The sequence below is a fragment of the Anoplophora glabripennis genome, unplaced genomic scaffold (assembly GCF_000390285.2).
Source record: "Anoplophora glabripennis isolate ALB-LARVAE unplaced genomic scaffold, Agla_2.0 scaffold2, whole genome shotgun sequence".
NCBI classification, from domain to species: domain Eukaryota; kingdom Metazoa; phylum Arthropoda; class Insecta; order Coleoptera; family Cerambycidae; genus Anoplophora; species Anoplophora glabripennis.
This window is the reverse complement of record NW_019416325.1, coordinates 409,114-423,442: the sequence shown is the minus strand read 5'-3', so window position 1 is coordinate 423,442 and position 14,329 is coordinate 409,114. Positions and strand designations below refer to the sequence as shown.

Genomic DNA, 14,329 nt, shown 5'->3' with positions numbered 1-14,329 from the left:
AAAATTTCGGTATAGTTGATGGGAAATTCGATTCTCTAAATAATTTTTCCTATGAACTATAGCGAAATTTTGCTTCGTTTTCGAGCTACAATTAAAAAACGGAAAGGGGTGCATTTTCACCCCTATCTCCAATTTCCACCCTCTAATTTAATAGCACTCCGCGGTTTTTTCATCTAAAATGACCATTTGAACGATTCACGTAATAAAATATCTTGAACGTCATAGTTCCTTTGAATATCCTATATTCAATAGCCTATTAGTAAACTGTACTTATTTATAGTTTAGGGTGACAACTTCGTCGAATGACTTATGGCAAATATACCAGTCTCTAAACATCTAGACATCCAGCACTTGGTTAACACCATCGGCTGTCAGGGACTTAACAGACAGTTATCATATGTCTTGCTACGATCAACACCTTTTTTTAACAAAGTTTAGTCCTTTATATATATTTGTGCTGGGGATATCCATCAATTTCAGCTATACAGACATCTCCTAGGTGTCATTTGGGGTTTTGTTTACTTTTCCTCCATATTTATATCTATCAACGTCAAAAACTGCTACACGAAATCCGTACGTTCACAAGAAATGCATATATTTCACAAAAAAAAAAAACCGCTTTTAACGTTACAAATTAGAATTATTTCCACAAAAATAGATGGAACGTCCACGAAATAAAATAACCCACACACACGGAATACAATTGTAAAATATTGATTATCATTCGACGTCCGCCTCCCTATTCCTTGTAAAACTTGTTACTTGTTGTCCGCCACAGAATAAAGAACTGTTTTCAAATAGCGCCGAACAAATCAATTGCATTTAAGTCAAGTGGATAAGCCACATGTGTCGATTATCAATGGGGCGGGGACACGACTATAGCCCTACTGACGTGTCTGTCAAATTGACATATTCAAGTCTATTCTTCCCCATAAAACAAGTGACTTTATTTCACTGAAATGCTCGAAATCAATTCAAACAAATAAACTCATACAAGATGCAACACCCTGTACAGAAACAACGAGTCGATATTTATACTGGATTTTGTGTAAAATCGATTAAAATTAATAAGACGCCGAAAAAGAATCATGATTCATAGCAATATTTTGTGACGACCAACGTAAATGATTGCTGCGAATGATGCCACACTTTCGAATGGGACTGTTCATTTATTTTCGTTTTTTTTTGTTTTAAGCTGGAATTTTATTTAAATCGCGGAAAATTTTCAGTACCAATTCTATCGCTCCGTTTCTATTAATTCAATTGTTAATATTTGATCCGCCATTATCGCTTTTCGCTAAGCTTTCCGGAAGGGAAATATGCAGGTGGCGATAAGAGGGGCCCTTCAGAAACCCTCAACTCCTGTTTTCTTAACTTACTTCGAGTGTTTCCCGAAGTTAACGGAAAAAATGTTATAACCGACAAACTGGGAAACAGTCAGTCTTAGATTTTTATTCGAGAGGTTCCAATAAAAAAATATTTTCCTAGAAAATTTTCGCGAGACAAATTTCGGTTCGAGCCTAAACTTAAACAATACGGGGTGTGAAAATTGATTGTTTTTTCTTCTCTTTTTATTATTATTATTTATTTCGTGCGTATCATTTGCGGTCTAATTCAGTTCAGTTCTTAGTTTTCCTAAATGACAACTTAGATTAAAGTAACACCCTGTATGTAGGTGCTCCGAACGGGAAACGTAACGCAATCGGTGCTTTTCTTAGTTTCCCACAAATAATAAACGAAGAACCGCGGAAATTTTAATTTTAGATAAAGAATAACAGGGTATTTGTCGTGGCAACATGAAATAAACATTTTTGTACATCTATAACGACGTTCACCTATATTCGCGATCGTTATGCTCCTTACTAGTTCTGAAAATAGTTTAACAAGCTGTATCCAATCCAGTATAAAAGCATTTTTCGAATTTATTTGGCACAAATATGTTTGAGCGACTGCATAGTTGAACATAACAAAGTTTTTTCACATGAAAACATTGGTACGTTCAAAATGCATTACATTTTCAGTTTTTTTTTCTCTATGTGGGGCGACACACTTACTAGGACTGCGAGAGAACACCGTAAGCTATGAACAAACGGTAACAAAGAATACACGTGTTTGTACGAGGTCGATATATCAGAAATATTTAAAAATTATGAAGGTACGTGATGCCACCAGACAACGTATTGGACGTTTTTTCAATATTCCCCCTCGCTCGAGCGGGTCCGCCTTTGAAAATAAATATACTGAACAAATATTTCTTTCTAATATCACGAACCCGAAGTGCCCGTAATATTTTCTTTACTGTCGAATTACTGAAGACATAATAAGGCGAAACAAACGAACCGTTATAAAAAAAATGTATTATGATTAATTTTTGAGGAAACAGAAAACGGAATGACACAACAAATACAGCGTAACTCTAAATTAATTTTTCTTGGCTGATCAAATTGAATTAATTATATGGAAGAATTTAATCCAACTCGGTTTGATTTCTGATTAAACTGCGAAAATGGCAACTCAGTACCGATGGTTCCGTTTAGATTTGAATATGTATTTCAGTCGTATTATTTAAGTTGGTATGTATGATAATTACGGGAGTACATGCAGCAAAACACGGATTTCTCGTAATTACGTCCCGAATTTAAACGTTAAAGCAACTTATCAGGTTAATTGGATATTAACAAGCGAAACGATTCTCCTGACTTTCCAAAATTCTCTTTGGTTTTTTTTGGTTATGATTCAAAAACTAAAAAAAGGATTAGTTTTTGTACGCGAGGCATTAAAGTTCTTGCGTACTGAACAAATTAAAAACCCTGTAAAGTAGAATTAACTAGTAACCATGTAAAACTGGTGCTTTATATCTCGTTACAAGGCAATGTATCAAAACGTACACCTAAATTATGTTTAAGGCATGTGCTACACCTATAAAAGCAACATTTTTAACTGAACTTTGTCTCTAATTTAAGTTTGACGGTGCATGTTCCTGAGATGGTTAACCTACTTACGGGTCGTTCGTAATCGATGTAAATTTTAGTAATGCAATCCGCAAATTTAGTCTTCGTTTAATTATTTAATTGTTTACTTCAACTACACTAACGCAAACGATTAAAGGGTCAAAAGAATTTCCGAAAATGTCCCGTGATTTTTGCCAGACTGTATTTAGGTGAAGAATGGTCGTATCGGGAATTATTCTAGTTTTTAGATCTTTCGATCTAAATGTAGCCCAGTAAATGAAATTTGTAATACATGTAAATCAGAAGGTAATTCGTTTCAGATTGAAACTTGGTTTAATCGTTAGTTTAGGCAAAAAGAAATAATAATTCCCAAAAAGTGTCGGTTTAAAACAAGATCATTTTAAAAAAACATTTATTTTCTTACGAGATTTTGCATTTGTTAGCGTTATAATAAAGGGCTCATTTGTTTCGTCTCGACTTATATTTTCAAGATATGCAATTTGAAATTGTAATTTCATTGGCTAACCTCCTCAAAACGGCGTATAGACAAATAGTGTAATTTGTTTATAAGGTTTTTCGTAAATAACTTTGCGAAGAATGAATATTTTTTAAAGCCGTTTTGATATTCGTAATTCTGGTAATTTTTCACGAGTTAAGAAAAAAAAATGTTCTAGGACCATTTTTAGCCGACAGCATTTTTTTTTAAATTCATAACTTGTTTATTTATTTATTTATTGATAAATAGATAGACAGACGGACAGACAGACAGACAGACAGACAGACAGACAGACAGACAGACAGACAGACAGACAGACAGACAGACAGACAGACAGACAGACAGACAGACAGACAGACAGACAGACAGATAGATAGATAGATAGCTTAGATAAATATAAACATTAAGAAATTTCGGTAATAAATCAATCAACCCTTAAACTTCATAATAACGGTGAAAGATATCGGAAAAAATGTATTTTATAGTAATTTTTAACCCTTTAGAAAACGTCCTCGAAAACATTTTTACATCTGGAATGTGGTGGGGGTAAGATAAAACCAATTTTAACATTTTTTATTTAATCTGGGGTAGCGCGTGAAAATAATAACAACTGCACGATCCATTTTGCTTTGCAATAATTAATTGTTATAAGCTATTAATTTTGTAAAAAAAAAAAATTTCGCATTTTTTCGAGAAATAATTTTTCACCATGGTACCAATAAACAATTTTCTTAAAAAACAATATTTTTATGTAAAAAAAAAATCAGAAAAGGACATATTTTTGATGTATAAAGTTTATTTTAATGAGAATTTTTGGATGTAATATGCATAATAGTATTATTTTTTAACATTAAATTAAATATTATATTTTAAAACAGGTAAGTAAATTAAAACACATCATAATTAAAATGGAAAAAATATATTTTTTATGGTTTTCTCACATTTTTACCGCAAATAACGTTTAAATTAATGGAAAAAAAAATTCAAAAAATTTTCGAAATTTTTCGAAGTTTTTTTTTTTTGTTTTTTTTTGGAAAACCTTCCGGACATTGAAGAAAACAAAATCCAATTGTTTCCAGCACGATTTGGCTTTTTCGTCCTATGCTTCTGTTCATCAACTTTTAATTAAATTAAAATTAAAGTTGATGACCCAAACCAGATTTCGACCCCAATTCATACCATTTTTTTTGACAAATTTCTAATTAATTTTTGTGCAGTCTATGATCACTTAAAAAACAGTTTTTTTTTCAAAACTACCCTTTTTCTTCTCTGAATTAAATTTCAATTTTTTTTCCATAAATTTAAACATTTGTGGTCAAAATGTGAGAAAACCTCAAGAAATTTTTTTTTACCATTTTAATCATGATTATGAAGTGTTTAAGCTCAAAAAACGTGCCCTTAGAAAAAGTGGACTTAGAAAAAAAAGAAAATTTGCAAAATTTTTTCCTCACGCTCTATGTCTTAGAATTGCATGATAACCGTAGTTTCTAAAAAATTTCGACCGAAAGATCTAAAAACTAGAATCTTGGAGCTTCAAAATGCTTTTCTTTAATTCCCGATACGACCATTTTTCACCTAAATACAGTCTGTCAAAAATCACGGAAAAATTTCGGAAATTCTTTTGACCCTTTGTTTATTGTTTGCATTAGTTTATTTCACATTACCTTTGAATATATCGATTGCGACGCGGTTTCCAACCTATTTTAAGTTTTTTATCTCCAATTTCAATTATTTGAGTTCCTAAAGTCGAACGTATTTTTTGCACCCGTTTAGTTCTATCGCTGATTTAGCATAAATCAGTGAATGCAGCGCAAGCGAGATGCCGACCTTCCAGAACAAATCCGATGAGAAAAATTATTTGCAATTGTAGAACATTAAAACTTTAAGTAAACCAGTCGCAATTCGTCGTTTCTTGTCAAAATACAGTAAAAAAAAATTATCAAACCGGAATTTTTGATCGGCGTTTCTTCTATTTTTTTTTAATTAAATACGAGGGTGCTTTATGACGAATATATATGTACGTGATGTGACCAGTTTAGCTGTAAAATACATACCACCGTAAAAATATTTTATCGACGTATAAAGACAGAATTGGGTTATATTTTTTGCTGTTAATGGTAATGATACCACAAAGATTTTATTGGCGGTTTTTACTACCAAGACGTACATTGTATCACCAAAATAACTACAAAAAATATCTTAATTTTAAATACATCAAAAACGCTTGGCCACATTTTCTGAAACATGTACTTGTACAAAACTAAATTAATTTCTCTGCGAATCTTACACTGTGTTAAACAACATCAATTACAAATTTTGATTGGAATTCGCCAAGTTTTTCAATCAGTATAAGTGAAGTTCCGTTATTTAATAGTGAAATAAAATGAATGTCAAGCATTAAACTGAAATTCGATGTTTAACGTCGATTACGCTGATTAATATTAGTTGAAACTCTCAACAATACGTTTCGACGTACGATTAAACCAATATGTTTGAGTTGTCTTAAATTATCGATAACTTTCAACAAATTTTAGCAAGCAATGGGAATAATGTATCGCACAGAATTGCTTGATTAGTTTCTACCAACTGAAAATGTAAATATCGTTTAAAATACAAGAAAAATACATATTAGTTTGCTATACAGGGTGTCATATTAACGTCGGACCCGAGAGACGGCATTTTTGAAGTTAAGTATGTTTTTTATACGGACATTATTCCAGGAATGCTTCAATAAGCAAGATGGTCAAGTTAAAAACACTACTATTTTTTTTATATTGCCGCAACTAATTGGAGATTTGTAACTAATCATTACTTTTCTACAACCTCAATTTAAAAAAAAAAAGCGATTCAAACAAGAAATTAGTATGACATACTCCACCCTGTGCTTTGATGTAAAATAATTTTTTTTTCTGAGGGTGTTTAATTAATTTTTTTAAGTTAAAACTGTTTTTTTAGCAATAATCCATAGTTTCTTTCATGATTCTAAAGACATGAAAAAAAAAAAACTAAAAATCCTAGATCCTGTATGAATTTTTTTAACAGCCCTTGGAAATTTTGCCAAATCCACATAAAATAAAAAAATATACGCAAAGACATAATTTTTATAGCAACGTACTTACGTAAGTATACCACACCAATTTTTTATTTCCGCAGACTAGCCCGTAAAAGGTTTTGGCAACTCTGAAGGTAAAATTGCCAATACAAGACCTTAATCTTATTTATTATTTGTTTGGGGTAGTTCGTGTTTTAGGGAAAGCCCCATTATTTATTGAATCATTACGTATCCTTTTTGTATCCCATCAGGCTGTTTAGTGGATTTGGTCAAAAAATCTAACCGTTACGCTGAACTCTTTGGAATATTTACTCGACTAAAAAAAACTTTGTTCCTTTCACAGCGATATCTGTCTTCCAATAAATATTTATCTCGACGACTAATTGGTTCGAGAGTAGTACTAAGTTCGCCGTTTGGCGTGGGATTTGAATTTTAGAAAGGGAGATAGGGGGCGAGCCCCTTCGTGAAAAATTACAAATGCAAAGCTGATGAAGGTGCAAGTAAATCAGTTGATAATGTCGATGTGGTCTTAGCGTGAGCTCATATCGAGAAAATGCAGCTTTTGTTCCGACATAACACGAGCAGTGGGAATTTTAACAAAAAGCCAGTAAAGCGGGCATAATAAATCCCGGTGAGACAGGGTACATGTATCCGGGACCGGCACTGAAAGCGCATATATTAGAGCTACAGCCTGATCAGTGTGCGACCGTACGAGCTACAAGAATGGCCCAAATACTAAAACTAGGACGGTGCCGCGCGATGCTGTGCCTCACTCGTCATCCTTATTGCAGATAAAGATGTAATATGTACCTAACGCGAATAAACCTTCATTTCGGCCACCATTCTTACGATAAATACGCGTTAATAATTTTCCTGTCGTAAGTTTAAGGCACGGACTTAAAAAACCTCAGTATACAGGGTCAATTTTAACGAATTGTTCAAATCTTATGCAATCAGTGTTTAGGTTTAATCAATTTATACTCGTGGCTAAAAGATATTTCCCTCAGTGTGGAAATTAAAATACTCAAATATTTTCTATACGTGCATGTTTGTAGACGGCCTTTATTTATTGTTTCTTGATAAAGATAACGCTCAAAACTTTTTAAATGCGAGTTTTTAATAGATTATTGTGCAGTTAGATAAACTAATGGGCATTAGCAACCAAATTGTTCTCCTTCTTCCGGTTTAAGTGGAAGTGCATTAAATTCTGCGATTTCAAATCAATTTAATGGGAATAAATGCATTTCGAGCAATTTTAATTTAGTAAATAAGTCAATAAACAGTCTAGGTGATTCTTGCTTATCGGACTTCCTGGAAAATGGACCTATTTATTAAAAGGTGATTCAGATTATCGTTTTACAGCAACGTTTTAATTTCCAATTAATTCCGCAAAACTTAAAACGAAAAGAAAGATGTTTGAAAAATAATTATACACCCCTTGCACAAAAAAAAATATAAAACAAGTTGGTTTGGGTCACGATTTTAAGATGTTTTTTTTAAATATTCACTTCCGGTTAAACCTTTTCACAAACTTTTTGATTGCCAGGCGGGCTTCGTGAAAGATAGTCCCATTCCCTTTATAATTCAGTCTTGGCCAACGGCGACAATTTTTTTGTTTTTATGAAATATATCGTCTTCTTTAATTAGGCTAAAAAAAATATTTTTAGGTCTGTCTCGATTATGTGAATCACACTGTATATTGGTACATTTATGTTCAAATAACCTTGCGTAAGAATCCGATGGAATTTTTATAACAACAACACTCAAAAATTCATTAAAATCGGTTCTAGGTATAGTTTTCGCAAAATAATTTTTTGAAAAAAATTTTGATAAAAAATTTTCGAATTTTCAAAATGTTGCACAGCCTCAAATAAAGCATCTAGATACTTTATACTTTTTTCACATAGAAAAGACTCAACCTTTCAAATGGTTTTTGAAAAATTGAAATCGGTTAATTAGGACGGCCTAGTGATGTAAATGGTAAAATGACAAATTATTACTTACATAAATTACTGTGAAATTACCGTAATATTACGCACCGCGAGATAACGGATGTAATTTATGTAATTTTTGTAACTTACGTAAATTATGTAATTTACTGTAATTAATGTTAATCTACACTTAATTTTAAATATCGCGCCAATTTCTTTTATTTTAACAATATTAGCATTCATTCTGAAGAGTATGGTGATAGTGAGGATGAGGACCCGGATTATACAAGCTCTAAGAATAAGGTATTACCTGAAAGAAATGAAGGATTTGAGACAAAATGTAATGAAAAAAGGCGTGTTATTGTTATACAAAATATTTCACTTGAAAAGGTTTGTTTTTCGTTGTTGCATTTTTCGTTCGTAATTTTGACTAAAATTTAGGTTGACCATGCAAAGACCGAACTGACAGAAATAGATAGAACGAAAGAGGTAGAAAAGGAAACAGAAATAAAGGACGAAGAATTAAAAACTGTTAATTGTAATACATTCTACCAAAAAAGGCCTATGTCCCAGAAAAACAAATGCTTAAAGAAACAAAAGCTGTTTTAAATAGAAACCTAAATATTTGTATTTAGATTTGATTTATTTTATTTTTACTGCTGCACTTATATGAATGTTACTTATATGAATAAAAATTTTAATTTTTTGCATAAAAATCGACAAATATTATTTTTTAATCATTAAATTGCAGGACTAGTTTTATAGAAACTGAATACTGAGAAGCTAAACAAGCTGAGTACACTTAAAATTTAAATGTCATAAATTACAAGCTAATTTGTAACTTACGTGAAATCTTACCAGTAAAATTACATTTCCATAAATTACAAGTAATTTAACATCACTAGGACGGCCACAGTAAATTTTTAAGTTAACACTTTTTTTTATTTTTAAAGGATCAGATTACATTACTGATGAAATGCACACCATATTTTCAAATTTTATTGACTATTTACGGTGAAAAATTATAAATTTGTTCACCATCTAATCAGCAATGCAATGATCTTGAATTTTAGCTCTTTACATTTTTTTGATACAACTAACCGTTTTCGAGAAAATCACTGCTGATTGAACGGTAGTATTGTCACTAGTTAGCAGTGATTTTCTCGAAAACGGTTAGTTATATGAAAAAAATGTAAAGGGCTAAAATTCAAGATCATTGCATTGCTGATTAGATGGTGAATAAATTTATAATTTTTCACCGTAAATAGTCAATAAAATTTGAAAATATTGTGTGCATTATTCCTAAAAAATAAAAGACTTAACATCCTGTAAGTATATCGAAAACTAAGCATTTGTGGACCTACACTTATAGGAAAAAAAGGCTTATTTTGACCTCAAAAATACGCCCCTAAATTCTGTACTGAATTTTGAATCGCCCTGTATTAATGGTGAAAAGATGGCTATGACAATTTTATTCCCAGCCTTTGGCACTACCTTTCCTACCCTTACCCATCCACATTTTCTTTTACTGATAATAAAGTAAAAACGTTAAATTACAGCACTGCATTAAACCATATCGTGTTATAAATTAATAAAGACGTAAGAAAGCAATCTAGCCTACAACAAAATCAAGACAATGCTCACCTTTAACTGCAACTTTCATATCGCTTTGTCTCATCTCCACACAGGATAGAAAGAGCATCGAACCAATACTCAGTAGCACTACAGTTATTAAAAGTTTGTTTACACTTTTCACTATTTTTTAAATACGAAGCGTTTAATTATATTAAAAATTCACTAAAATAAATCAAACGGACCCGACGCCACACAACGGTAACCACTGACACCTATTACTTTGAAAACTGCATTCGTGCTTCGAGGAATTGAATTTGAATTATTTGCATGAAATGTTTGTATTAAATATTTGCAATTGTAAATGTTTAGAGTTATCAAAAGAATGAAACACGCATCTATAAACAGATTAAAGTCGGTGAACAAATAAAAACGTTACGTTTGCAACTCTAGTAAATTGTCAATACTGGAAACAATATAATACAATTGATTTTACTCAAAGAAATGCATTATTTTAAAATTTGTCTTGACAAATCACACGATCGGAATGTATTTTCTTTCTACGTATGAACTCTATCAAAATAAATCAATCTGTAACTTATTTTAGGAAACGTTTCTATCGCACATAGCTACATACATATTATCATTTATTACAGTAAAACATTGTGTGCAATTCTAACAAAAACAAATCCATAAAAAGAAACGAAAAACTTTGAAACGCTGGAAAGATGGCTGTGACAATTTTATTCGTTAGTTGGCACTACCTTTCCTACACTTACTAATCTAATTTTTTTTTAATTATAGTAAAGTAATGTTAAATTATAAAATTTCATTACAAACATATTGTTTTCTAAAACAACAACGACGTAAAAACGATTCATACCACAACAAAATCAAAATAATGATCATAACCTAACCTTTAGCGGCAGCTTCCAATTTGCTTCTCATCTTCACACGCACAAAAACAGTGTCAAACACAATAACAAGTAGCACCACAGTTATAAAAACGTTCAAAATTCACTATTTTTTAAATACGAAGCGTTTAATTACATTAAAAATTCACTGGAGATAAGTAACACCTAACCCACGCGACACACCGTTAGCCGCTAACAGTGGCGAAATAGATAAGCTTGCATCCAAAAAGTTGAAGGTCGACGCCTGCCTAGCAAGAAGAACCGGAAAAAACTGCATTCCGAGTATTCGGACTTCCAGGAATTGGGACGGTTTGACCTATTTTAATTATTTGCACGTATAACCGGTATTAAATAATTGTGATTTTAAAGGAATTTTAAACTGGTTTATTTTTGCAAGATAATTGACTAATGAATAATGCGACTATTACTAAATCTTTACAATATCAGTGTATATTATTGAATACTCCAAATTATATACCACGGAAATGTATCATTTTAATAATTTTTAATATAAAATGGCGTTTCTAATCTCATCATAGATTTTATTTAAACGATTTGTAACAATTTTCAACACAAATTTGTCTCTCATTCAACCACTAAAACACGAATTTATTTACGTTGCATAAATAATTATACGAAATTATTAATAATGTGTAACGGCATTATTAATAATTCCGTGTAATCGGTTACAAGCTCAAAATTAATTCATATGCTTTACGGAATAGCCGTAAAATATTGTCACTGTTAATAACCAGATACTTAGGTATAGTTTTTAAAATAATAACAGACAGATACCCTTTATTATTTTTGTTAACAAAATAAGATCTTACTAACTTGGTGGTGGTTCTTCCTCTCTCTAACATAGCCTTTTTTCTTTCTCTCTCGGTGGTGGTTTGGTCGTGCTCTGACATCTTCACGACTCCAGCTTTATTATCAGGAACCCTAAGGACCTACCAACGAGCAGGGTGCGACGATGAAGTTGTGACCTTGAAGTGTCCCCCGGGAACCAGCATATCCATCGAAGTAGCCCAGTATGGGAAATCTGCCCCTTCCAAGTCACTATGTGGGGTCAGGTCCACCCCTTCCGCCATTTCCAGGATGTCCTACAGCTACAACGTGTCCTGCTTATGGCCTAATGCTATCCAGGTCAGTATTTACGTGTATTTTATTGGATTTACTAACTCTGGATGTATTTTTGACTAACTAATCTTTTTTTATTATCACTGTGGTTGTTTTGTACCTTGTGCAGCATATGTCAAGTGTTACTGGTGTTAAAAATAACAAAGATGAAAGGATATATTAAATTTAGGTTAGATCAGGAGAGAATTTGGAGTAAACAAAAATTTAATGTTGTCCTTGTTTTCGTACTTGTGAAATGTTTTTATTTAAATGTTTTTTCTATTTTGTATGTAAATTTGTGATAAGTTTGTACAATAATTGTTTTTGTGGTTTGTTAAGTGTTGAAATGTAATTTTGTACCGTTCTAGGACTTTTACAATGTTCTATAACCGCATTTTGTAAATAGCACTGGGCACAAGATTGATAACGCTCTTGGAACTAATAAAAGTTGTATAAAAACCATCTTTCTTCCAAAAATATATGAGACGGTCCTTTATTTATTATAATTTATTATTAAGTGTACCCGAAATATTTTTGGTAAAATATTACGTTTCCTCTATGGGCGTATCTAAAATTAATATTAATTTTATTGTGAACTGAGGAAGAGAGAGAAAAATAAAGAGGCCATTTATCAAAAAAGACAGGATACTAAATGACGTTGACCGATGAATCAAACCTAGCTTGTTAACTACACCAGAGTAAAAATAAAACATATCATGACAATTTTAATTAAATAAAAACATCAATTCGTATCGTGAGATTGTAGCTTGTTAAAACTTTTCCTAATTGGACCAGACTGCTATGCTTTTAACTAATATATAACAAATAAATATCATGTACTTTTCTGGAAAATAGAGAAGCCAGTCAGACATGTCCGATATAAAAGAAACTAGAAGAGCTACAACTGCTCTCAAATATTTTTCTTTTCAGAATGTTAGGTTATTAGGATACGATTTTATCTAAACTCAAGAATTTAACAAGAATCGTTCATATATTAAATGGTTATTTATTTAAAAAAAAAGATTTACTCCCGCAAAAAATTGTTGACACAATATTGAAGAAACTCAATTAAAAATTTCAAACGTTCGCAATAAAGTGAATATTAATTTAAATTGTATTCAACAGGAATTTATGATCAAAATGAAGGCCTTTTATTTTACATTTACCACTCATATTGTACAGGGAGATCCATAAATCTCATATATTTCCAATTTACTCGTTTATTGTCAAGATATTTGATTGAAGAAATATATAAACGTATGTAAAAAGTCCCTCGGAATCAGAAAATGTTATCGGCAAAACAAGTGAACTTTATTTAGAAATTTTTTGCCACACTTAAATATTACAGTAAATATGTATTACCCTTTGAAAAATACATAGTAAATGAAAACCCAAGTGATTTCCCCAGCAAAGTCGTGAACAATTTTTTTTTAAACTATAAAAACTGCAAAAAATTACATTTTTTGTTTTTTTTATAATATCTCGAAAAATAATCATGGAATCGTCTTACTCTCAATAGGACTTTTGCAGAGAATAAAAAAAAAACTATAAAATGTTTTTTTTGCGACCCGATCGGTTCATTTTTTACAGAGAAAATCTGGAAAAACCTCTAAAATAGAAATTTTTATCAAAAATTCATAACCGTCAAATTTGAAGCTGGAAAAACAATCTTGCGGAAAATGATCATAATGTCATTTTTTGCAGGTTTTTTTGTTAGAAAAAATTGTTTACAACTTTGCTGGGGAAATCACTTAGGTTTTCATTTACTAAGTGTTTTTTAAAAGTTAACACATGAAATTTGCTGTAATATTTAAGTGTAAAAACAGTCTCTTTTTTCGCTTTATTGGTTGACCGATTTTTTTAGAAATAACATCCTGTATCTCTGCACAAAATGATACAAGACCACATTAGAAACATTTCAGCGATAGTAGTTCATTTGTTCAAGATCCGGTTTGACCGGAAATTGGTTTCACCAGTATCCAACAACGAGACATTAAGCTAAATCACGTTTATTTGACAACTAAAGCTGTCTAAAACCGTCTGTGAAAGGAATTTGATTATTTTTAGATCGTCTAAAGTTTACCCTTTATGAGAATACAACTAATATTTATCTAAAACTAACATATATTTTAAAATTCATTGGAAAAGTACTTACAAAAATCCAATGAATACAATCATGTGGGGTCGCTGAATCCGATTCAGGTGACCATTTGGTGAGGTTAAGTCATGATTGGATGTGACCTTAAGGACTCTAAGATAGTGAGTTGATGATTTTGGTATTCATGAAATCTGGT

At 31.4% G+C, this 14,329-nt stretch overlaps 1 protein-coding gene across 5 annotated transcripts in view; it reads left to right on the top strand.

The window, feature by feature from the left end:
* LOC108916979 (protein eva-1 homolog C) overlaps positions 1 to 14,329 on the top strand; it is a 229,593-nt gene that overhangs the window by 185,462 nt on the left and 29,802 nt on the right. For all 5 annotated transcript variants that reach the window (XM_018723361.1, XM_018723363.1, XM_018723362.1 and 2 more), the window contains one exon: positions 11,842 to 12,062. In XM_018723361.1, coding sequence (XP_018578877.1) covers positions 11,842 to 12,062 — 221 coding nt within the window. The remainder of the gene's footprint in view (positions 1 to 11,841; positions 12,063 to 14,329) is intronic.